The following is a 25,787-nucleotide window of genomic DNA, read 5'->3' on the forward strand; positions in this document are numbered from 1 at the left end:
TGATTTTGAATATTATTCATAACATAAACAAAAGTTCTTCAAGTTAACAACTCACTTACTTTTATTTCCAATTAATGCAACTACAGGCTGTTGCTCAGATTCCTCATTTACTTTCTTCACTACGGCATACCAGTCTTCAAGGTTTTCAAAACTCTGGTAGTTCGTGATGTCATATACCAATAGGATACCCTGAGGAACGATAGAAACAATAAAACTACACATTAGAAGTAATACTAGTAATAGCTCTAGTGCAAGGAATAATAATTAGACCTTTAAAAGTTGACTTTAGTGATAAACCACGCCCATTTTAACAGTTTCAGCTTTTAGTAATTCTGAAACATACGGTATATTACAGTAACAATAATTAACACAGAATCTGTTAGTAAGCTAACAAAGACTTTACAAGGAAGTACTCTAATGAAATTAACTACAGTATTCTCATAGCATTACGATCATAACTCTTAAAACAATGTTTAATATTATATTGCATAATGCAGACATTGCTGATCAACAGATGCATAAATGAGGTAACATATACATACAATCTTTCCATTAAGCTGTCTTAATTTTCACCAGTAAATTTCCAGATTATTTAATGGATCACTAATTAGTAATTAATTAATATTAATTTTATCCCCTTAAACTTGAGGAGAAAAGAATGAAATTTTCTGATTTGTCCATTACAAGGTGGTCCAGAATGGCATGCATGCACAATGTTAATATACATACAAAATTCCTGAACGGTTACTGTAACTTAATTCTGAAAAGGACACAATGTATGTAACAATTATATTATACTATTCATAACATGATGAAATTAGTTTTTAGTTTTACATTTTCATCAGACTTAAAACATCATTGTGATACATAATACAGTGGAAATGATCTTACTTAAAAATGCCTTTTAACATGCAATATTTTTCATGTAGTTGATTAGGCAACCAAAATGTCTCAAGACTCAATCTCATCTTACTTGACCTGATGAAATCTTATACAATTAAACATATTTACATATTAACAAACTCCATACTGGATCCAACAATGATTTCTCCCCTTTCTACACCAATGTATTATCTTCTAAAATGTAAGAATACTCAAGAGTTGCAATTGTATTTCAACAAAATTCACAAGCTTACCATTCAGTATCAAAGTTATTAATGTTAATTTAGGGAGAAGCTGTTTCTGCTTGTAAAGAAAAAAAGAACAAGTCGGCATATTTAAGATGCTGTGTAAACAAAGCAAGAAAAGCTCCTTCACACAGCGAGGAGTTAGGGTATAGAATGCACTGTATGGAAATGTGGTGAACGCAGGTTCAATTGAGGCATTCAAGATGGCATTGGATGAGTGTTTCAAAGAAATACTATGCAAAAATGTCGAGAAAAGGTGGGACATTAGCACTCTGTAAAGAACCGGCACAGGCTTGATGGGCTGAATGGTCTCTTTCTGCACCTCAACAATTTCAATAATATCTTTAGAGAATCACGAAGCGATTCATTCTAAGTTATCATACATGTCAGAAAAAGATGCAGCCTACCACTTCAAATCAAGATAACTTACAAAAAAATCCCGGGATAAAAACTTACTTTGTTATCTCCACAAAGAAATATACTTGTGATTTTAAAAAGTAATTAATCTTTGAAGCTTCAGAACAATGACCAGCTTTATTTAAGGTATAACAATCAGGCAAGTTCTTCAATGCTGAGTGTAACAGCAATTGCAGATTAAATTATTTGGCACTTTAAGAGATCTTAAAAGGTAAACTAATGTGCTTCCTACCTACAAAGGAGTTTTACGTTTAAAATTATTTTGGTTGATGTTTTAACGTTAAAATGAGTCAGCTGCATCATTGTAATAGTTTAGAATGTTCACTAGCTGGTGCTGGTTTTTAAAAAAATTCACCTTAATTGAGTCAAAGTATTGCAAAGGATTGAAGAATTTTAAGCCCACATTACATTGAGTATGACTCATGTTTTTGCAGTCTGTAATGATGGTATTAAAAATCATTGCTTCCTTCTTAAAATACTTCCTTCCAAACAGCAGTCTAGGTGTACTACACCAGCTGGGACTAGCCGGATTTCAAAAAGGCATCTCACCTCCATATTTCAAGGGCAGACAGAGATGAGGAATAAGTGTTGGGTCTAGTCGGTTATTATCACATACTTTTCAAAAGTAAATTGTGCTGAATAATTGCACAATAAATTGCATAAAAACTGGCACACCTTCACAAAGAACATAGAACATAGAAAAATACAGCACAGTACAGGCCCTTCGGCCCACGATGTTATGCTGTGGAATAATCCTAATCCAAAAATAAAATATGGGCAAGTTTAAAGAGTCTTGCAGGGTTCATGCTGAATTTGGATCATTTGAGTTTGAAATATTTCAAATTATTCTTTTCTCTACTGCAAGAGGCACTGGGAAGTGTATTTTTAAAGGTTATACAATAAAAGTTTAATTTATTAAGAAATGGACTAATGCAGTACAATGAAGCTGGCGACAGTTTTTCTAAAAGAAAAGGTCATTTTCAGTGATTGATAAAACTTATTAAAATCACTAATCACTAAGTTTTTGTCCACTCTATTAACGCAACAACATAGAAGTTATACTCTCTTACCCTACTTGAGTGGGCTAGCCCAATGGAGGTAAAAATGGAAAGTATGGGCATAAACATGCCTGCTCACGTGATCCTACAAACAAACACAGCCAAGCACCTAAACTCCAAACCCAGCGCCCACCACCCCATCTCTGCCCACCTCTGCCCCATCTCACAAACAAATAACACCACACACCATCTTAGCAATTCCACTTTATGTCATAATTATTAATGAATGTTTGGTCTTCCACTGTATAAAAACTATTACCTCCACTACGATCTTTTTTATATGGGGACTTTCCTGTTCCAATACGAAAAAGGGTCTTTTGTGATTCTCTTTGCAAATGCAGTTAAAAAACATCCATTTGGTCCAAAACAAGGCAAAAAATAACACCAATATTGTACTATTTTTATCAAGTGGACCAGTGAAAAATGCTGGCAGTTAAACATTGTAATTCATAAATGGGCTGCAATGTTCAACTTTCGAAAGGATATACTGTCCATTAATTAGGGATACATAGTAGTACAGAATACTTCTTTGCACTTTAGAAATGTTATTATTAATTATCTGCCTCTTGGTTAGACATTCACAGTACTTAAGCAATTCTAAGTTTGTTCTGCTCAGTGAATTCTCTATTTTAATTATTTTAAGAGGTAACTAAACATCTTCCTTCATGATGAACCAGTTTATTTTTTATTAAGTCTACTAATCAACTTTACATTTTCTCCAACTTTCCCATGAAAATACAGTACATTTTGTGATCATGTTTTTCTACATATATGGACGTAAACTTTTTTTGCATGCAAAACACACTAATAAATGTAACCATGAATATGATAGACAATTCTGACAAATTAAATGTTCAATGATCAAACAAAAGTTCTAGTAACAAGGAATCATTTAAGTTATGGAAGTAGAAAGCAAGGAAAATACAAACAGTCAAAGATTAAAAAGAAAGGGTTGAAACAGACAAAGTGAAATATATAAATGACAATCAGCAGGAATTAAGACAGTACAGGAAAAAGTAAAGTTGAAAAATTACAAGCAAAGAAAAGACAAACAAGAAAGAATAAAACAGAGTACAGTGGACAGCAGTTAGCAATGTTCCAAAATATTCTATTTCTGCTCACCAAAGGCATTAATGATTTTCATATAGGTCTGGAGGGAGTTGTACTAAAATAGGAGGCACTGTAAATCACTCTGAAAACCAAAGAAATGTTGCAAGAGAATACTGGTAAAACACTTGGCAGAAGGAATTCAATGCAGTTAAATGCATTTTTACTCAAAGATGGAAATATGGAAGAGCAGGGGAAATTAGGTAGCCCAGTTCACAACTTATTAAAAGCAGCTTAAAAGGCTAAGCCTTAACCAGGATTTACAACTACAGCTATAGAATTTTTTAAAAATGGAGATGAAGAAATGAATCCATGCAAAATATTACTAAAATCACAGGTGAAGCACTACGTTTAAGGTCCCACATTTCAGGAAGAATTCTTAAAACAGCAACAGCAGAATTCAGATTCAGTAAAAATTTCACGCACTATAAAGGAAATCAAGAGCCAAAAAGACCTGAAACATCGGTGCACATTTTGCTACTTAAAAACTTTGTAGTGATTCAATAGAGGTATTTAAAGTCAAAAAGCATTGTGACAGAGACGACAAAAACAAACAAACAGTCTGTTTCCATTAGTTGAGCCATTAGGAACAAAGGATTATAGGTACAAGATGAAATACAAGGGATTTAGGAAATAAGTCATGAAATACATTTATTAAAACAAAAACAGAGAGACTTCGCCAGAAACAGCGATTAAAGCAACAACCAAAATCAACATTTAAGAATACATGAGAAATGTGATTAAGTGAGATGGAAGTAAAAAAGAAATGAGAATGAAGCAGTTAACCATGATTAGAATGATTGTTTATTGAGAACTAAGATGTGAATTTACGGGGTGAAACAATTAGTTTCCAGATTGTAATTATTACACAATAATCCAGACTTTTTTGATGAATTTTTTTTATTTCTCCCCATTATGCGCAATCCCATATACTTTAGGGCCACTCAATGTTCTGTCACTCCTGGTAAGAACAGCAAACACAAATCTAAAAACAGGCACATATGCTTCAACGTTATGAATAACACACTAACATTAAATGTCCCATTCTCCATTCTTGAAACTCAATTTATGCTCAATTGCAATGATGCCTCTATAAAATGGGCATCTAGCAATACTAGGCATTGCATTAAGGGAGGAAGTGATTTAAAAGCTCCAGCATGTACTGCACAAGAAATGTATATTTCTCCCCAGAGGATTTGAGTGTTTTATTTTTGCAGCAGTACAAAAAAAAATAAGAGTTTTCTTGAACCTCCTTAACTTGATTATTTTGGCTCAGATATCTTGGATCACTTTCACAGCGAAATTCCAATTCTCCAAACCATTTAAGACAGTGTCAATACTTGCCACAAGATCTAGACAAAATTTAAGTAACAATCCAGGAAAAACGAACAGAAAGCTTTCTTTGACCAAGTTACGTACTGGGCTATCTTAATCCTCTGTAGGATCTCACTTAACAGTCATCAAAACTGAGACAGTATCATTATAGATAACAAAATGTGAGGCTGGATGAACACAGCAGGCCAAGCAGCATCTCAGGAGCACAAAAGCTGACGTTTCAGGCCTAGACCCTTCATCAGAGAGGGGGATGGGGAGAGGGAACTGGAATAAATAGGGAGAGAGGGGGAGGCGGACCGAAGATGGAGAGTAAAGAAGATAGGTGGAGAGAGTATAGGTGGGGAGGTGGGGAGGGGATAGGTCAGTCCAGGGAAGACGGACAGGTCAAGGAAGTGGGATGAGGTTAGTAGGTAGCTGGGGGTGCGGCTTTGGGTGGGAGGAAGGGATGGGTGAGAGGAAGAACCGGTTAGGGAGGCAGAGACAGGTTGGACTGGTTTTGGGATGCAGTAGGTGGGGGGGAAGAGCTGGGCTGGTTGTGTGGTGCAGTGGGGGGAGGGGACGAACTGGGCTGGTTTAGGGATGCAGTAGGGGAAGGGGAGATTTTGAAACTGGTGAAGTCCACATTGATACCATATGGCTGCAGGGTTCCCAGGCGGAATATGAGTTGCTGTTCCTGCAACCTTCGGGTGGCATCATTGTGGCAGTGCAGGAGGCCCATGCTTGGCCTGCAAACTTGTTAAGCAAACAGTTAACCAGATAACTAATGATAAAATTGGTACAAATTTCAACAGAAAGGCTTTTCTCAAGCAGATAAAATAAAATGAATTTTAGATAGTGCTTTAAATACAGTTCCTGCCTTTTTCTTAACACTTTAGAAATATTAACTGATCTGAGATTTTTTCCCCCACTGTCTTTGTTGAGCAGAATCATTTTATCCTTGAAAAAAATACATTCCAGAAGTCATCATGACTGTGTGTTTTGAAAGCATTCAGAACCAAAATGTCAAACACATCAAAGTTCACAAAATTTATACATGTGAACATCCATTTTTAAACCCTTGAAAAATTGTTGCCAAGGAAACTACAACAACAAACTTCTAAACAGAGCTTCAGCATAGGGTTTAACAGAAAACTGTTTTGACTTAGGAGCTATAAGCCTCACTTTGCACAATGAGTTTTAAAGAGGTAGTATCAAATAAATCCTAACTGTGAGCCAAGAATACTGCTTGAAGAGCCTGTGCTTCACAATAGGAAGCCAGTCACTTGCTTCATAGTAAACTACAGGTCACCTCTAAACAGGAAACTGTTAAGAACAAAGAGGAAGGGCTGCATTGGGAAGGAAGGCAGGGCTGATTAAAATGACAAAACAAATGTGCAAGGCAGAAGCGGGAATGGGACAAATAAAGAACCAAAACATGGATCATAAACAAAAGTAAATGGCATTGCAAAATCATTACCAGCAATACCTTTCTCACATTTTTTTTCTCACATCTGGCCCTGGTCTGATTTTGACAAAAGATCACCGATCCAAAATGGTAACTCAGCTTCTCTTGCCATATATGTTGCCTGAGCTTTGGGTATTTGTAAAATTGTGCTATTTTATGTCAAGAGTTGAATAACTGAAAGTATAAGTGTTGATATTTCTCCCCAAATATCAGAACAACTCATTTAAATAAAGATTCACTCTCAACAGATTATACTAGGTAAGGACTAAAAACCCCACAGAATGCAGAGCTGTAATATTGTTGACCATTCAAACACTGACCCACCAATAAATAACTAGATGCTTGTTTTTTCCATTTGCAAGAAAGAAAACATTGAACTGATACTTGTAGGTCACTTAACTAAAACTGAACAAGTCCCAATTAAAGAAAAAGATGTTTCTTCTTTACAAATTAACAAAAAAAAATGAATTTAAGTATCTAAATGTGAATTTTACATGAAATTGGGCTACCACTACTAGCTAACTTCAGCAATACAACAGTCTGTGAAGGGTGATTTATGGCATAGATGTTTGAAAAGTAAACTGCACATGTTCAAAGTCTACTAAACTAGGGGGAAATAATGTAGTGGAACTTATTATCAGATCACTGTCAGAGATAATAGGAACAGCAGATGCCGGAGAATCCGAGATAACAAGGTGTAGAGCTGGATAAATACAGCAAGTCAAGCAGCATCTTAGGAGCAGGAAAGCTGACGTTTCAGGCCTAGACCCTTCATCAGAAGGGTCTAGGCCCGAAACGTCAGCTTTCCTGCTCCTAAAATGCTGCTTGGCCTGCTGCGTTCATCCAGCTCTACACCTTATTATCATTAGATCACTGTCCATTAGTAAATTTAAATCAGAGACTGAGTTCTGAGATGAAATAATAAAAAGTAACTACCTGGATAAAATCTTCAAGTTATGATTATATATGACACAAAAGCATTGGCTCACAAGTCTCTGGAAGAGGTGAGATAATGGTTTGTGTGTGTCTATAATATTGAAATAAAACTTCTGTTGTTCGCTTATGCCTGTTGTTGTGGGCCCATTTAAATACTATAGGAAAATGTTTTTCCTTGTGTTATTGCGGCTTTCAGTTTAATGGAAATTGAGATTATTGCTGAATTTTTGAAATTCCGATGTTCTACAAGTCCATGCACCCCAAATATCAGCACAAATACTTATTGCCATTAAATGACTGTATCAGTGAGTGAAATAACTCTACAGAGGCTGGTATTCCATCATCAAGTCACCTTTTGCGTACAAATGAACAGTCCTTAACTATAGTACTGCCTGACAAAGCGTCGGGCGCAAAAGTGTCAGTATCCCTGCTCAATGCATTGATGTCATGCAGGGCTCCCTGATTGGACCAGATTAACAGCACCAATCAGGGAAGTCACATTCTATGATGTCCAGGAGCTGACCTTGTTACAATCACTACACAAGTATCTAGTTAGATATTGAAAAATGAGTTCCTGAAAACTAAAATGATTTTTAAAAATTCATTTACAAGATTTGGGCTTCACTCACCATGGCAGCATTAATTGCCCATTGCAAACGGACCACGTGGTGAAAATGCACCACAAATGCAGTTAGGAAAGAAGGAAGTTTCCGTATTTTGACCCAGCGACAATGAAATAACAACAACATAGTTCCAAGCAAAGATGGTGTGTGGACTGAAGGAGAATTTGCAGATGGTGGTGTTCCCATGTATCCCCTGCCTTGTCCACTGATGTAGTGGTGGTCATAAAGATCAGAGGTTGAGGTATTGTCTCAGGTTTTTTTTATTTATTGCAGTAAATCTTACAGATAGTCACACTGAACAGTTGTGCATTAGAAATTAAGGGAGCAAATGTTGAAGGTGGCATAAGGTTTGTGAGCCACTCTGTCCTGGATGATAGAACTTTTTGAGTGTTTTTGGAGTTGCATGCATCCAGGCTAGTCAAGAGTATTTCATTAAACCCCTAACCTCTTCTTTATAGATGGCAAACAGGCCATCTTGAGAAGCCAAGCAAATTGCAGAATTCCCAGCCTCTGGTTCTACTCGAGTCAAGTATTTATAGATTTTTTTATTCAACCTGTTCAGACATGTTGTTATGGGGCAAGTGGGACTTGAACTCAAGGGCAATGGTTGAATTATTTCCTGTGAAGAATCACTGCCTAACACTTGAAGTGTGAACATCACGTGTCACATATCAGCCCAAGCACGAATGTTGCCCAGGTATCGTTACATATGCATCCAGACTGCTTTAGTGTCTAAGTAGTGAATGGTGCAAAAAAAAGGAGCAATCATCAGCTAACATTCCCATCTCTGATCTAAATTGGAGGGTACATTATTGGTGAGGCAATTGAAGGTGGTTGGGTATGGAACTGAGAAACTGCTGCAGTGATGTCCTGTGGCTAAAATGATTGGTCTGCAACAAACACAACCATCTTTTGTGTTAGGTATGACTCAAACTTTCCATCACGATTGCATTGATGACAATTCAGTACTGACTGATGAGGTGATTTGTTCATGTTGAATTTATTTCAGAGATAGTAGGAACTGCAGATGCTGGAGAATCTGAGACAACAAAGTGTAAGAGCTTGATGAACACAGCAGGCCAAGGAGGGTCTGGGCCTGAAACATCAGCTTTCCTGCTCCTATGATGCTGCTTGGCCCACTGTGTTCATCCAGCTGTACACCTTGTTGTCTCAAGTTGAATTTACTCTGCTTTTTGTAAACAGGACAAATCCGAACAATTTGCTACATTAGTAGCTAGATGCCAATGTTCTAACTAAACTGGAACAGCTTAAAACAAACAGCAGTACAGCATAGGAACAGGCCCCTCAGCTCACCAAGGCTGCGCAACACGTTGCCTTTCTAAACTAAAAACCTTTTACGTTCACATTGTCAGTGGCCCTTTATTCCCTGCCTATTCAGATATATGTTATTACGTTTCTTAAATGGTTCTATTGTATCCACCTCCACTTTTGTCTCCAACTCATCCTCTCACAGCATATTCTCGGCACTTACCACACTCTATGTAAAAAAACTTGCCTCTCACATCTCCTTCGAACTTACTTCTTTTTACTTTAAAATATGTGCCCTCGTAATTGACATTTCTACCCTGGGAAAAAGACTCTAACTGTCCATTCTATCCATGCCACTCATAATTTTGTAAACTTCTATCAGGCTGTCCCTCATCCTTCGTTCATGCGAAAACAAACTAAGTTTGTCCAATCTCTCTTCATAGCTAATATTCTCCAAACCAGGCAATATTCTAGTTAACAATTTCTGAGCCCTCTCCAAAGTCTCCAAATCCTTCTTGTAGTGTGGTGACCGGACCTGTATACTATGTTCCAAATGTGGCCCAACTAAAGGAATATACAGCTGCAACACAACTTGGCAGTTTTTGTGCTCTGTACCGCAAACAAACATGCTATAACCTTCTCAACCACCATATCCACTAGTGTTGCCATTTTCATAGAACTCTGGACCAGGAAGCCTAGACCCCTCTATATGCTGATGCTGCAAAGCACTCTGCCATTTGCTGTACAGTTCCCTCCTCCATTAGATCTTCCAAAATGCATTACCCTTGCATTGTCCAGATTAAACCTATTTAGCCATTTCTCCACCTCCACCCTATCAATATCTTGATGTATCCTCTGGCAATCCTCCTCATTAAGTGCTGCTCTCCCAATCTTTGTGTCATTTGCAAACTTACTAATCAGGGCATCTCCAAATCATTTATATATATTTTACAAACAACAGGGGTCATAGCACTGATCTCTATGGAACACCATTACTCACAGACTTTCATCCAGAAAAACATCTTTCTATCACTACGATCTGTCTTCTATGACTAAGCCTGTTCTGTATCCATCTTACCAGCTCAGCCCAGATCCCATGTGACTTCACCTATTGTATCAGTCTGCTATGAGGGACCTTGTCAAAGGCTTTGCTAAAGTCCATATAGACAACATCTACCACCCTGCCCTTGTCAATCATTTTTGTCACTCTCAAAATCTCAATCACATTTGTGAGACACAAACTTCCCTGCATAAAATCTTGCTGCTTTTTGCTAATAAGTGCACATTTTTTTCACATGTGGTAAATCCTATCTCTAAAGATCTTCTCCAATAATTTCCTTCCCACTGACATTAGGCTCACTGGCCTGTAATTTCCTGGATTATACTTAAACAAAGCAACAATGTTGGCTTTCTCCAGTGCTCTGGGACTTCTCCTGTAGCTGAAGAGGATATAAAGATTTCGTACAAGGTACCCGCAACTTCCTCAACTGCCTGCCTCAGCATTCTCTGATAGATCCCATCAAGTCTTGGGACCTTGTCTACCTTAATGCTTTTTAACACACCCACCATCTTCTCCTTTTTTATATTTATCATATTGATGTGCCACAGAATGTCTACGTACGCATGCCGAGTCTCACCCTCCACTGATAGTGGCAAATACCGATGCAGAATATTCATTGAGGACATCACCCAGTTCCTCTGGTTCCACACATAAATTCCCTCCTTTGTCCTTCAGTGGGCTTACACTTTTCTGAAATATCTTCTTGCGCCTTATTGTAATTTTCTTAATGCTTTTTACCAAAGACATTCATGGTCCTTTTCGCCCTCCTTGACTTCTTTCTTGTAATCTCTGTATTTTCCGGGGGCTTTTTTTGTCTTCAGTTTCCTAAACCCAGCTTAGCTAGGGGGCTTGGGTACACTGACAGCATAAGTCTTTAGTACTATAACTAGAATATTGCCCAGACCCATAACCTTTGCAATATCCATGCATTCTGTCATATGGTAAAATAACAGAAAGCCATCTTTGGTTTTTAATAGCCTAGCAAGCCATTAGGATCTGAAATTCACTGGCTACAAGTTTGATGGAAACAAATTCAACGGTAATCCTTCGAAAGGAAAATGGATAAAGATTTGAATAAGAATCATGGGAATATGGAGTGACAACAGGGCTTTGGATGAGTTTAATAAAACAAAGAACTGTGGATGCCAGCAATTTGAAATAAATGCAGAAATTACTGCAGAAACTCAGCTGGTCTGAGTTAAGATTTCTGCCATTTCTGAAAAAGGGTTTACTGGACTTGAAACATTAATTCAGCTTTCTGTCTACAGATGCTGCCAAACTTGCTAAATTTCTCCAGAAATTGCTGGTTTTGTTCGGATTAATTTAATAGATCTATTAAAAATTAAAAACAAAACATAGCACAGTCTTGATGGGCTGAATGCCTATAGTTTGTGCTACATTTGTGATGTTTTTTATTATTCATTCAGTGGATGAGGATGTTGCAGGCGAACCCATTCCTAATTCCCCAGAGACAACCACACTGTCGTGGGTCTGAAGTCACACGTAGGCACTGAATTCATGGTCAGCATCAAACTCTTAATTTCAGAATTTAAATTCCACCATCTAGTATGATGGGATTCAAACCCAAGTCCCCAGAACATTTTCTGAGTCTCTGGATTAATAGCCCAGTGATACTAATGATTATGTGAAATTTACAAGAATGTGGATTTAAGATTATGTGGAAGGAAAGAACAAAGTAACAGTCTCCGTGAAAGATCTGATCATAGTGACAGAATACAAGAACGTTCAGGGCGGTTCTCCAAACATAAATTCTATATGGATAAAAATATAAAACTGAAAAATAAGCCGACAGTTAACTGTATGTAGTACAGGCCATAAAACAATGGGATGAAGTGAAAACATTTATCTGCGAGATAAAATGAAATAAAGCAATAAATACAAGGGCAGAAAGCAGGCAGACAGCCAAACATAAAGCAAAATAACTATGTCTGACATACTTAATGTTTTTTTTACTAATAACAATACACACACATGTATATAGACACTTAAACAGTGAAGTTTAACTCCAAAGTATATTAAATAATTTGGGTTTGATTTTCTGAAGAGGACAGGTCTTTGCATATGAATACATCCAAACTGAAAATGCTCTTTTCTTTGAAATATAAATGCTGTTTTGAGTGGGCATAATGAATCTTGTGTCTGTTCTGATGAGTACAAGACAAAAAGCTTTAACAGCATGTACCTTTTACCAGAAGCACTCAATTTCTATAGTACTAAGCAAATATAGGCTTATTCAAAAATATTTATTACAAGAAATAAGCTTACAAAAAAAATTAAAGAAAAGCATATACAACTTCTAAGTTCTGAAGATTTAGACCATAAAACCTGCAAATGCATTTCTTCACGAGAGGGGTGGATTCAATCAAATGCAACTTATCACTTTGTTATATTCTGCTGAAAAGAACAAATCAACCTTGGCATATTTTATCTTGTGACTTTCTTTGTACTTCAAACCTATTCCTATTATTTGTAAATACTGACATCAAAATTAGATTCCCAAAATATTATACAAATCAAAACACCCTATTGGCACTCCAAAGATAACTACAAAAATGCAAGAATTTGAAAGGTAAAGGTCTGTTTTAATCGTGAAGTAATTACACTAAAACTAAATGTTAAGTCTGGTGTTAATTGAATTTGAATTCAATATGCCCACGCAAAACAGCATTTATCTTGCTCTTAGTTTTATCATAAGTATACCATTTTACCTGTTGCACTGAGCACACAGGGCTGTCAGGTACACAATTAAAATGGAAAAAAGCACAACACAGAAAATGACACTGGAAAGTATGTTTGTTTAAATGCAAATCACTTCTGACAGCAACAGTTACCAACAATGGTAAAGGCATATATAAGGCTGCTGCATCACACATGGACTTCTACGTACAACCTAATATTTCAGTCTATTACTGTGAACACTGAGCAATTTAAATTTATCTCCATAAAATTCATCTATCATTTTTTTCAATCATACAATATTCTCACGTAACTCAGTCCCTGTAGACAAAAGGGATTCAAATAATTTCAAGAATCTCTGTTTCAATAGTGCAATGACTTAAAAGTTCTATAAGCATAAAGGCAGTAAGAGTATACTTAAGAGGGAAATCAGGAGGGCCATTAGAGGACAGGCGATCGCTTTGGAATTAGGGTTAGGGAAAACCCAAAGGGATTCTACAAATACATAAAGAACAAAAGAGTAACTAGGGACAGAATAGGGGTCCCTAAAGATCAGCAAGGTTGTCTATGTGTGGAACTACAGGAGAAGGGGGAGATACTAAATGGGTATTTTGATCAACGTTTACTGTGGAGGAGGATATGGAAGCTAGAGAACATGCAGAAATAAGTAGCAACACTTTGTAAAATGTCCATATTACAGAAGAGGGGTTGCTAGACATCTTAAAACACTAAGATGGATAAATCAATGCGACTTCACCAGGTCTACGCTAGAAGTCTGTGGGAAGCTAGGGAAGTGATTGCTGGGCCCCTTGCTGAGATATTTGTATCATCAATAGCCACAGGCAAGGTGCTGGAAAACTGGAGTTTGGCTAACATGGTGCCACTAGTTAAGAAAGGTGGTACGAAAAAGCCAGGGAACTATAGAACAGTGAGCCTAAGATTGGTCGTGGGCAATTGGTTGGAGAGAATCCTGAGGGACAGGATTTACACATAACTGGAAAGGCATTGACTGATTAGGGGTGGTCGACACGACTTTGAGCATGGGAAATCGCATCTCACTAACTTGATTGAGTTTTTTGAAAAATTAACGAAGAGAATTGATGAAGGGCAGAGCGGTGTGCATGATCTATTCCAACTTCAGTAAAGCATTTGACAAGGTTCCTCATGGCAGATTGGTTAGCAAGGTTATATCACATGAAATACAGGGAGAACTAACCATTTGGATATAGAACTGGCTGGAAGATAAAAAAACAGAGGGTGGTGGTGAAGGGTTGTTTTTCAGACTGGAGGTCTGTGACCAGCAGTGTGTCACAAGGATCTGTGCTGGGTCCACGGTCCATGTTTTTCATCATTTATAGAAATGATTTGGATGTGAACATGGGGGGTATGATTCGTACGTTTGCAGATGACACCAAAATTGGAGGTGTTGTGGAGAGAGAAGAAGGTTGTCTCAGAGTACAACAGGATCTTGATCAGATGGACCAAGATGTGGCAGTTGGAGTTTAACTCAGAAGTAAGGTGCTGCATTTTGGAAAGTCAAATCAGGGCAGGATTTATTCACTTAATGGTAATGTCCTGGGGAGTTTTGCTGAACAAAGAGGCCTTGGAGTGCAGGTTTATAGTTCCTTGAAAGTGAAGTCACAGGTAGACAGGGCAGTGAAGAAGGCACTTGGTATGCTTGATTTTACTGGTCAGTACATTGAGTTTAGAAGTTGGGAGGTCATGCTGCGGCTGTACAGGACATTTGTTAGGCCAGTTTTGGACTACTTTGTGCAATTCTGGTCTCCCTGCTTTAGGAAAGATGTTTTAGTGAAGATCTGTAGTTAGGATTGTGACTGGAGTTGTCGGTTGGTTCGTCTTGCTGATTGGTTTTGATGCAAACGTTTCAACCCCCGTTTAGGTGACATCTTCAGTGCTGTCTAATCTCCGTCAAAGCATTGTTGTTTTGTTCCATTCTGGATTTAGGTGGTCTGTTCTGTCATGGTGGGTAATTATGTTTCTGGTAATTCTGGTAATTATGTTTCCTTGTGAATAGGCAGAGGGACGCTGAGCAGGAGCCGACACGGGACTGGCGAGTGAGTGTCTGGGGTAATATATTTGTGTGCCTGATTGGTAAGGTAACAAGTTTATTTTTTATTCTTTATTTTTTAAGCATTGGGAATTTTGATTAATGGGAACAGAGGTCAGGGCAGTTGAATGTTCCTCCTGCAGAATGTGGGAGGTAAGGGTCACCACTAGTGTCCCTGCTGACTACATCTGCAGGAAGTGCACCCAACTCCAGCTCCTTGAAAACCGCGTCAGGGAACTGGAGCTGGAGCTGGATGAACTTCGGATCATTCCGGAGGCAGAGGGGGTTATTGAGAGGAGATACAGGGACGTAGTCACTCCTCAAGTACAGGAAAAAGGCAGATGGGTTACGGTCAGGGGGCGGAAAGGGAACCAGCAGGCAGTGCAGGCATCCCCTGTGGCCATTCCCCTCAACAATAAGTATACCGTTTTGGATACTGTTGGGGGGGACAACTTACCAGGGGAAAGTAGTGGGGCACAGCTCTCTGGCACAGAGTCTGTCCCTGCTGCTCAGAAGGGAAGGGGGAAGAGGAGCCGAGCATTAGTCATTGGGGACTCCATGGTTAGGGGGACAGATAGGAGGTTCTGTGGGGACGAGTGAGACTCACGGTTGGTGTGTTGCCTCCCGGGTGCCAGGGTGCGTGATGTCTCTGATCGTGTTTTTGGGATCCTTAAGGGGGAGGGGGAGCAGCCCCAAGTCGTGGTCCACATTGGCACCAACGACATAGGTAGGAAGAGAGACGGGGATTTAAGGCAGAAATTCAGGGAGCTAGGATGGAAGCTGAGAGCTAGGACGAACAGAGTTGTTGTCTCTGAGTTGTTGCCCGTGCAACGTGCTAGTGAGGTGAGGAATAGGGAGAGAAAGGAGTTGAACACGTGGCTACAGGGATGCTGCAGGAGGGAGGGTTTTGGATTCTTGGATAATTGGGGCTCTTTCTGGGGTAGGTGGGACCTCTACAAGCAAGGTGGTCTTCACCTGAACCAGAGGGGTACCGATATCCTGGAGGGGAAATTTGCTAAGGCTGTTCGGGTGGGTTTAAACTAATTCAGCAGGGGGATGGGCACCAAAATTGTAGTTCGACTATAGAAAAGGTTGAGAGTAGGGTGGTCCGAAATAAAGTTTCAGGGAAGCAAGATGGCACCAGCAAGCAAGAAGTTGGATTGAAGTGTGTCTACTTCAATGCCAGGAGCGTCCGGAATAAGGTGGGTGAACTTGCAGCATGGGTTAATACCTGGGACTTCGATGTTGTGGCCATTTCGGAGACATGGATAGAGCAGGGGCAGGAATGGTTGTTGCAGGTTCCGGGATTTAGATGTTTCAGTAAGAACAGAGAAGATGGTAAAAGGGGCGGAGGTGTGGCATTGTTGGTCAAGGACAGTATTACAGTTGCAGAAAGGATGTTTGGAGACTCGTCAACTGAGGTAGTATGGGCTGAGGTTAGAAACAGGAAAGGAGAGGTCACCCTGTTGGGAGTTTTCTATAGGCCTCCAAATAGTTCCAGAGATGTAGAGAAAAGGATAGCAAAGATGATTCTCGATAGGAGTGAGAGAGACAGGGTAGTTGTCATGGGGGACTTCAACTTTCCAGATATTGACTGGGAACACTATAGTTCGAGTACTATAGATGGGTCAGTTTTTGTCCAGAGTGTGCAGGCGGGCTTCCTGACACAGTATGTAGATAGGCCAACGAGGGGCGAAGCCACATTAGATTTGCTACTGGGTAATGTGCCTGGCCAGGTGTTAGATTTGGAAGTAGGTGAGCACTTTGGTGATAGCGATCACAATTCTGTTATTTTTACTTTAGTGATGGAAAGGGATAGGTGTATACCACTAGACAAGAGTTATAGCTGGGGGAAAGGCAATTACGATGAGATTAGGCAAGATTTAGGGAGCGTAGAATGGGGAAGGAAACTGCAGGGGATGGGCACATTAGAAATGTGGAGCTTATTCAAGGAAAAGCTCCTGTGTGTCCTAGATAAGTATGTACCTGTCAGGCAGGCAGGAAGCTGTAGAGTGCGGGAGCCGGGGTTTACGAAGGAGGTGGGATCTCTGGTCAAAAGGAAGAAGGCGGCTCAGTTAGGGCACTTGAGGGCTACAAGGTAGCCCGGAAAGACCTAAAGAGAGAGCTCAGAAGAGCCAGGAGGAGACATGAGAAGTTGTTGGCAGATAGGATCAGGGTAAACCCAAAGACTTTCTATAGGTATTTAAGGAATAAAAGAATGACGAAAGTAAGATTAGACCCAATCAAGGATAGTACTGGGAAGTTGTGTGTGGAGTCAGATGAGATAGGGGAAGCGTTAAATGAATATTTTTCAACAGTATTCACTCTAGAAAACGACAATGTTGTCGAGGAGAGTACTGAGATACAGGCTACTAGACTAGGTGGGATTGAGGTTCACACGGAAGAGGTATTAGAAATCTATCTTCACCTTATGAAGGATAAGTCCCCTGGGCCGGATGGGATTTATCCGAGGATCCTCCGGGAAGCCAGGGAGGAGACTGCCGAGCCTTTGGCATTGATCTTTAACTCGTCATTGTCTACAGGAATAGTGCCAGATGACTGGAGGATAGCAAATGTGGTTCCCCTGTTCAAGAAGGGGAGTAGAGACAACACTGGTAATTATAGACCAGTGAGCCTTACCTCAGTTGTTGGTGAAGTGTTGGAAAAAGTTATAAGGGATAGAATTTATAATCATCCAGAAAAGAATAAATTGATTAGGGATAGTCAGCACGGTTTTGTGAAGGGAAGGTCGTGTCTCACAAACCTTATTGAGTTCTTTGAGAAGGTGACCAAACAAGTAGATGAGAGTAAACCGGTTGTTGTGGTGTATATGGATTTCAGCAAGGCGTTCGATAAGGTTCCCCACAATAGGCTATTGTACAAAATCCGGAGGAATGGAATTGTGGGAGACATAGCAGCTTGGATTGGAAATTGGCTTGCTGAAAGAAGACAGAGGGTGGTAGTTGATGGGAAATGTTCATCCTGGAGACCAGTTACTAGTGGTGTACCGCAAGGGTCGGTGTTGGGTCCACTGCTGTTTGTCATTTTCATAAATGACCTGGATAAGGGCGTAGAAGGATGGGTTAGTAAATGTGCAGACGACACTAAGGTCGGTAGAGTTGTGGATAGTGACGAAGGATGCTGTAGGTTGCAGAGAGACATAGATAAGCTGCAGAGCTGGGCTGAGAGGTGGCAAATGGAGTTTAATGCAGACAAGTGTTAGGTGATGCACTTTGGTAGGAGTAACCGGAAGGCAAAGTACAGGGCTAAATGGTAAGATTCTTAGTAGTGTAGATGAGCAGAGAGATCTCGGTGTCCATGTACACACATCCTTGAAAGTTGCCACCCAGGTTGACAGGGCTGTTAAGAAGGTATACAGTGTTTTAGCTTTTATTAGTAGAGGGATTGAGTTCCGGAACCAAGAGGTTATGGTTAAGCTGTACAAAACTCTGGTGCGGCCGCACTTGGAGTATTGTGTACAGTTCTGGTCACCGCATTATAAGAAGGATGTGGAAGCTTTGGAAAGGGCGCAGAGGAGATTTACTAGGATGTTGCCTGGTCTGGAGGGAAGGTCTTACGAGGAAAGGCTGAGGGACTTGAGGCTGTTTTTGATAAAGAGAAGAAGGTTGAGAGGTGACTTAATTGAAACATATAAAATAATCAGAGGGTTAGATAGGGTGGATAGGGAGAGCCTTTTTCCTAGGATGGTGACGGCGAGCACGAGGGGGCATAGCTTTAAGTTCAGGGGTGAAACATATAGGACAGATGTCAGAGGTAGTTTCTTTACTCAGAGAGTAGTAAAGCAATGGAACGCTTTGCCTGCAACGGTAGTAGATTCGCCAACTTTAGGTACATTTAAGTCGTCATTAGACAAGCATATGGACGTACATGGAATAGTGTACATTAGATGGGCTTGAGATCGGTATGACAGGTCGGCACCACATCGAGGGCCGAAGGGCCTGTAATGTGCTGTAATGTTCTATGTTCTGTGTTCTATGGTTTTGCTCCGTAGTGGTACGTAGATGGGGACTATTTCAACTTGTTCCTTTATGGCGCCAGTGGTTGAAATCCAGGCTTCCATAACCAGGCAACCACTAGTACAATAAACAAATGGAAGCACAGTTGCTCAGTGATTAGCACTGTTACCTCACAGCACCAGGGACCCAGGTTCAATTCCAGCCTCAGGCGACTGCGTGCGTTTCCTCCTGGCGCTCCAGTTTCCTCTCACAGTCCAAAAATGTGCACATTAGGTCAATTACCCATTGCTAAATTGCTCAAAGTGTCAAGGCTGAGAAGTGCAGAGACTGGGTAGGGGTGGGTCTGGATGGGATGTTCTTCAGAGGGTCAGTGTGGACTTGATGGGCCAAATGGCCTGCTTCCACGTTGTAGGGTTTCTATGGATCTATGACACATGTTGAAATGGACCCCCTCTACATACCATTATGGAACAAAACCAGAAACAGATCTACCCATCATGACAGACAAGACCATATAAAATCAGAATGGAACAGAACAACAGCGCTTCAACGGAGACTAGACAGCGCTGAAGATGTCAGCCAGAAGGGCAATTAAACGTTTGCATGAAAACCAGTCACTTTGGCAAACCAACAACTCCATATGAAGGATTTTGTTAATCTTGACAGGGTGCAGAAAAGGTTTACAAGGATGTTGCCAGGGTTGGAGAGTTTAAGCTACAGGTCGTAGCTGAATAGGATGGGGCGATTTTCCCTGTAGCATTGGAAGCTAAGGGGTAAGCTTACAGAGGTTTATAAAATCATGAGGGGCATGCACAGGGTGAACAGACAAGGTCTTTTCCCTGATGGGCGAGTCCAAAGCTAGAGGGCATAGTTTTTAAGGTGAGAGGAGAAAGATTTAAAAGGGACCTAAGGGGCAACTTTTTCATGCAGAGGATGACGTACGTATGGAACAAGCTGCCAGTAGAACTGGTGGAGGCTGATACAATTACAACATGTAAAAGACATCTAATGTGTACTTGAATAGGAACAGGTTAGAGGGATATGAATGAAATGCTGGCAATCGGACTACTTTTACTTGGGCTATCTGGTTGACATGAATGAGTTGGACGAAAGGATCTGTTTCCACGCGGCATAGCTCTATAACTCTGACTCTGGATGGACAAATATTGATATTTTAATGTTTTACAATCTAGGTATTTATTACCTATTAATGTCAACATTAAATCTAGATATTTACCTTGTTTTAGTATCTATGGAGATTAATCAGAAAGTTCTTACCTGAGCTCCATAAATGTACTTGTCCAACATCTTTCCTCCAATGGTTTGCCCACCTATATCCCAGACTTGCAGTGTAACATTTAAATTACCTACACAAAGAAACAGACAAGTAATTTAGAACCAATTGTTCATGAACTAGAATTAAATTTTCCAACATACAAAAACAAGTAAATGATTTCAGTCAATTTCCCATTCCGCCACAATGCCAGTTGAGTAGAAAAAGTTAAAGTGACATCATTGTTGTCGATAGAATTGTTTCCTTTGAATGCTTGATTGGGATATTCAATACGAGGTCTGCACATCAAACCCGATGCTTAATTATTAATCTCATTTGAATAATGAAAATAGCTAAATGCAAGGATCACTGGATGAGTATTTACTTTGTCCCAACTCTAACTAAAATGTCATCTTAAAATTATGGAAGGAGTCTACACATTCTCTAAATATGGAGTCACAAAAGAATCTAGATATGAAGTGTGTGCTTACATGAGCCATTAGAAAATTACTAAATAAGTAATAAACCAAATAATATTTGTATTCATAGCAGATTAATATCTGAAGTACAGACTAACAAAAAAATTCAGTGTTTAAAATTTAGTACCATGTATTTCGCAGCAGTCTGCATTTAGCAACTACAGTTAATACATTGGGGAGCAGACATTTAACAAATGCACAATAGAAATCTTTTCTGAGAGAGTTTCAAGGACCATCTCTCTTTTCAATAACCATATATTACAGGAAGTAAGCGACAAACTGTATGAATGGAGGAAATAAACAAATAACAACAAATTTACATTCACTGCATTAAAAACATTAGGCCAGCACACTGACCAGTTCATACTGGGCTGAATTTAAAACCACCAATGGGTCTTGCAATAACCTTGTAAAATATTTTTGGCATAACTCTTAACCTTATTTTAAGTGTCAAAAGCCAAGGATGGAACTAAAAACATTACTTTGGCTATTTTTCATTAACAAGACTGAAATAATCCATTCATGGGAATGAACTTATTTACTGGATGCCTCCCAAATGACTAGTGAAACATATTTTACAGTGGATCCTTTAAGAAGAGGAATATTCTACATTAATCAAAACTCTATGAGCCCATGTAAGGTGGGACAATAACTCATCTCTTTCAAGCTGATTCTTTGCAGTGAGTGCTCCTTGATCATCATTTTGATGTTTTGGCAGTTTCAAAATACTTAGCATACTTAAAATCTAGAAAAGAATGCTCAAGTTTTAATATTACAGTGCTGAAGATCTCACATGGAATTGAAAATGCTTCCACTCAATTTTAAGCTTTTCATCTTTCCATTTGTAACCAAAGTTGGTCTGAGCCTTCTATATTGCCAGTCACTGGAGTGAAAGAAGGGCATTTCTTTTACAACTCAAACTTAAACCAAAGAAATTCCAAGCATGTTATGAAAATTTCAAAGCAATATTTTTTGGAAAAATAAATAATTCACAGAAGCTGATTGTTTCTGAAGCAAATCCAATGAACTGTCTGAAAACTAAATTTTCAAAGGCTTGTATCTAAGCTTTTATTTAAAATCGAAATACATAAATTTAACACAGAAGTGATAGAATGTGCAGTAGCACAGAAAGTATTTGCACCAAAGTATTCAAGATGTACAAGTTTTTATAAGTTCTGATGCAGTTACTTTCAATGCCCATTCTTAGCTGCCCAGAGTTGGTGATGTTAGACGCTTTTGAAGCACTACATGCATTGCACTGATGATGTTAGGTAGGAATTTGCAAAATTTTGACCAAGTGATAAAGGAATAGTGGCATCTCCATCCAAATTAGAACAGTATGGCTTGGAAAGAAACTTGAAAATGCAAGTCCACAGTGTCCATTCTTGTCACAGAACTATGAAACAGTTTCAAGATAACCCTGGTGAATTTCTGCATAGTGAACGTCTTTGCTTCCCATTACTAATCCACCTAGCCTGCAGATCCCTGGACACTATTGTCAATTTAGTATCTCCAATCCACCTAAACTACACATCTCTGGACTACGTAAGAAAACCGGAGCACCCAGAACAACTCCACGTAGACACGGGAGCATGCGCAAATTTCAGTCACCTGCCAGTGTAATCAAACCTGAGTCCCTGGCACTGTGAGGAAGCAGTGCTAAGCACTGTGCCATCGTTTATGGTCAAGAACTCAACCAGAGGAAATGGATGGCAAAAGGTATTACCCTCTGGGTTCTCGTGGTGTTTCAGGAACTCCAATGAGTAACTGAAAAAGACAGATAAAAGTATAGGCTCAGATTCAATGCCCAATCATTGCAGTTGGAACACTAATGCTCACCTTTAATACTCAGATCATTTCAGGAATGGGCTCAAAGAGACCACTAAGTTCAACAGTGAAGCCGTATGACTCAATACTGAATCAACATGTATTTTCAAGATACATGCTTATGATAGCCAATAGAATGAGGAAGGAAAACAACAATTTTAAAAAGTAAAAAAAACCAAGGAGCGATGTTGCTAATACAAGGAAGGCAAGTGTCGTCTGAATTAGATATGATTCACAGGAATCTTTCTTCATGCACTTTCATCATAAGCAAACATTAATTAATAAATTCCCTGGGTATACTTCTCGATTGCCAGTCAGATAAGAGTTAACTAATTATGGATTTATTAATGGAAAATTGTGTTTCCCTAACTTTCTGGATGCATTTGAAGCAGTAGCAGAGAGGGTTGATTCAAATAATGTTGTTGATGTGGTGCATATAAACTTCCAAAATGAATTTGATATTGTGCCACATAAAAAATGGAGCTCATGGAATAAAAGAGACAGTAGCAATGTCGATATAAAATTGTCTATGTGTAAGGAAACAGGAAGTAGTGGGCCATAGCTTGCAGTGAAAATCTCTGGGATCAGAAATGGGACGCTTGCTTTTCCGGAATTATATTAATGATCTAAACTTAGATGGGCAAAAGACAATTTCAAAATTTGCAAACAACAGAGAACTTGGACGCATCATCAACTGTGAGAAGGACAAAGTCGAACTTCAAAAGAATATTGACAAGTTGGTGGAATAGCAGAAAAATGGAACATGAAATTCAATGTGGAGAAGTGTGGGCCTGATACATTCTAGTATAAACAGCATGAAGAGGTTATAAAATAAATAGTCCCATGCAAAAAAGGCATGCAGTACAAATAAATCTCAGTGTATATACGTGCACAAGTTATGAAAGGAAGCAGGAAAGGTAGAAAGGGCAGTTTAAAAAGCATACAGTACCATGAACTTTATTAATAGCCATAGAGAATTCAAGAATAAAACGGTTATGCTGATCTTTTATGAGATGCTAGTTAGACCTCAGCTGGATTTTAAGAACAGTCCTGGCTGCCACATCTTAGGAAGGATGTGAAAGCATTGGAGAGCAGCAGAAGAAGTTTACAAGAATCATGAGAAATGTCAGTTGTGAAGATACATTAGAGAAGTTCAGATCATTTTCCTTGAAGAGGAGAACTGATAAGAGTTTTCAAAATTGAAGGTGGTCTGGTCAGAGTAGGTAGGGAGAAATTGTTCCCACTCCTGAAAAGATTCAAAATGATGAGTCATTTTATCACAGCAAGTAGGGAGAAATGATTTCCAGTGACAAGACAGTCAGTAATCAGATGTCTTAGATTTAAAGTAACTAGGGTAAAAAAACTAGAGGAGAAATAAACAGAAATTACTTTGCACATATCTGGAGCAAAAATCAAATTCGAGAGGAAATTTCAAATGATGATTGCCATATAATTCAAGATGACTAATTTGTTGAGTCATGAAAAAGCTGACTAATTTGAACAGCTCTTTCTTAGAGTTGGCATGGACATGACACACCAAAGAGGTATGCACTAAGATTCTATGATTATAATTTTGTAGGAAACACAACTCAAGGGTGAAGATAACATGCTCATTACTAGAAGGCCAATACTAATTATACCTTCCATTACTTAAGCCATCCAAACACTGACAGTATAGCCCTGGCGACCAAATCACACCTTTGTTTTGCCTCCCAAGAAGGAGCCATCATAGGAGTTGTGAAGAAAGCTGATGAAAATGAGCAGATCTCACATACATAATATACATATAATACTGTTTAAACGTTGGTCTCTTAAGTAGTGCGAGATTTGCCAGTAGTGAGATTGTCATGTGGAAGTACTATGAGGGAGGATAAAAGAGTAGTAACAAGAAAAGCACTTGTCTGAAATGTAAGACTGGAATTCTTGGTGGCAAATCAGCAAAAGAAACAGGAAAAAGACAGTTGTTTTGGACAGTGGAAAAAGAAAGAAAAATGCTAGTGTAGGAGATCGCAATAAGCTACAGTGGTAAGAACGTAGTGACAGGAAACCATAGGAGAAACCTCACTGAAAACAACTGCATCATCTGCCTTGGTGACCATCTAAAATAGAATGCATCACTGAACTGTAATCAATTATGGAAAATCACTTTGTTTGAATATAATGCACATGACAGAAAGGGATGGCCTTCCATCAAATGTACATTATCAACAAGAGTAATATTTTACTGGAATAAAACAAAGAACTGTGAATGCTTAAGATGTGAAACAAAAATTGCAATTGCTGGAGAGATTAAGGAGGTCTGGCAGGACCTGTGCAGAGAAAGTAGTTAACAGCTTGGAGCCCAGTGATCCTTTTCAGAACTTTTCGGAATGATCAACCACTTCAGAAAATCAAAGAAGAAATCATTATCTATGCCTGTAGAACATTACATTGTGAAAACCACTTAAGTAATCTGGCCAGTTTTTTAAAAAATTATTCCTTAACGACATTGGTTTGTCTGTTTTTTGTGTGAATGGGAGTGAAAAACAAAAATTTTTGGATTTATATATTAGACTAACTGCATAACTTCATTTAATTTTGCTCAACTAAAGTTATTGTATTGTAAATAAATTGCCAAGTTTTTTTTTAAGACACTAACTGGTTGTCAAGAATTCATTATTCTCAAAGTCTGGGATTGGTTGTTCAAAAGTCTGGTACGGAATCAATCAGACCAATTTTGAGAATCTTTGAAGTTTAATTTTTAAATGTTGCAAAGGTAAACTAGATGGGCTTCCAATATACTTATTTGAAGAGCCGGTGCAGGCACTATGAGCTGAATGTTCTCCTTCCACGCTGTTAGATTCTGTTCTCCTTCCATGCTGTTAGATTCTGTGGGTCAGTGATACTTCCCTCCACTGCTGGGTCAACAACAAATTAACAAAATCCTTACATCTGGCCACATCAGAGAGAGAAGATTGTTGAGCTTTAAATGGATGAATTCTTCCACTTACGGATTAATTTTATCTCAGTATTTCATAATTCGTCGCTGAAGGAAAGAAAACAAACTTAAGCTGCATACAACACAAAATGCCAACTTCTAATAACAGCAAA

The 25,787-nt window shown here is 38.9% G+C and overlaps 1 protein-coding gene across 1 annotated transcript in view; it reads right to left on the reverse strand.

Moving 5' to 3' along the window:
- The window catches only part of rab28 (RAB28, member RAS oncogene family), a 104,741-nt gene that overhangs the window by 72,927 nt on the left and 6,027 nt on the right, over positions 1 to 25,787 (reverse strand). The window contains exons 3-4 of the mRNA XM_048541532.2: positions 20,397 to 20,485; positions 60 to 189 (exon numbers count right to left, since the gene is read on the reverse strand). Of these exons, the coding sequence (XP_048397489.1) occupies positions 60 to 189; positions 20,397 to 20,485 (219 nt within the window). The remainder of the gene's footprint in view (positions 1 to 59; positions 190 to 20,396; positions 20,486 to 25,787) is intronic.

This window comes from Stegostoma tigrinum, chromosome 1 (genome assembly GCF_030684315.1).
Source record: "Stegostoma tigrinum isolate sSteTig4 chromosome 1, sSteTig4.hap1, whole genome shotgun sequence".
In the NCBI taxonomy this organism is placed as follows: Eukaryota; Metazoa; Chordata; class Chondrichthyes; order Orectolobiformes; family Stegostomatidae; genus Stegostoma; species Stegostoma tigrinum.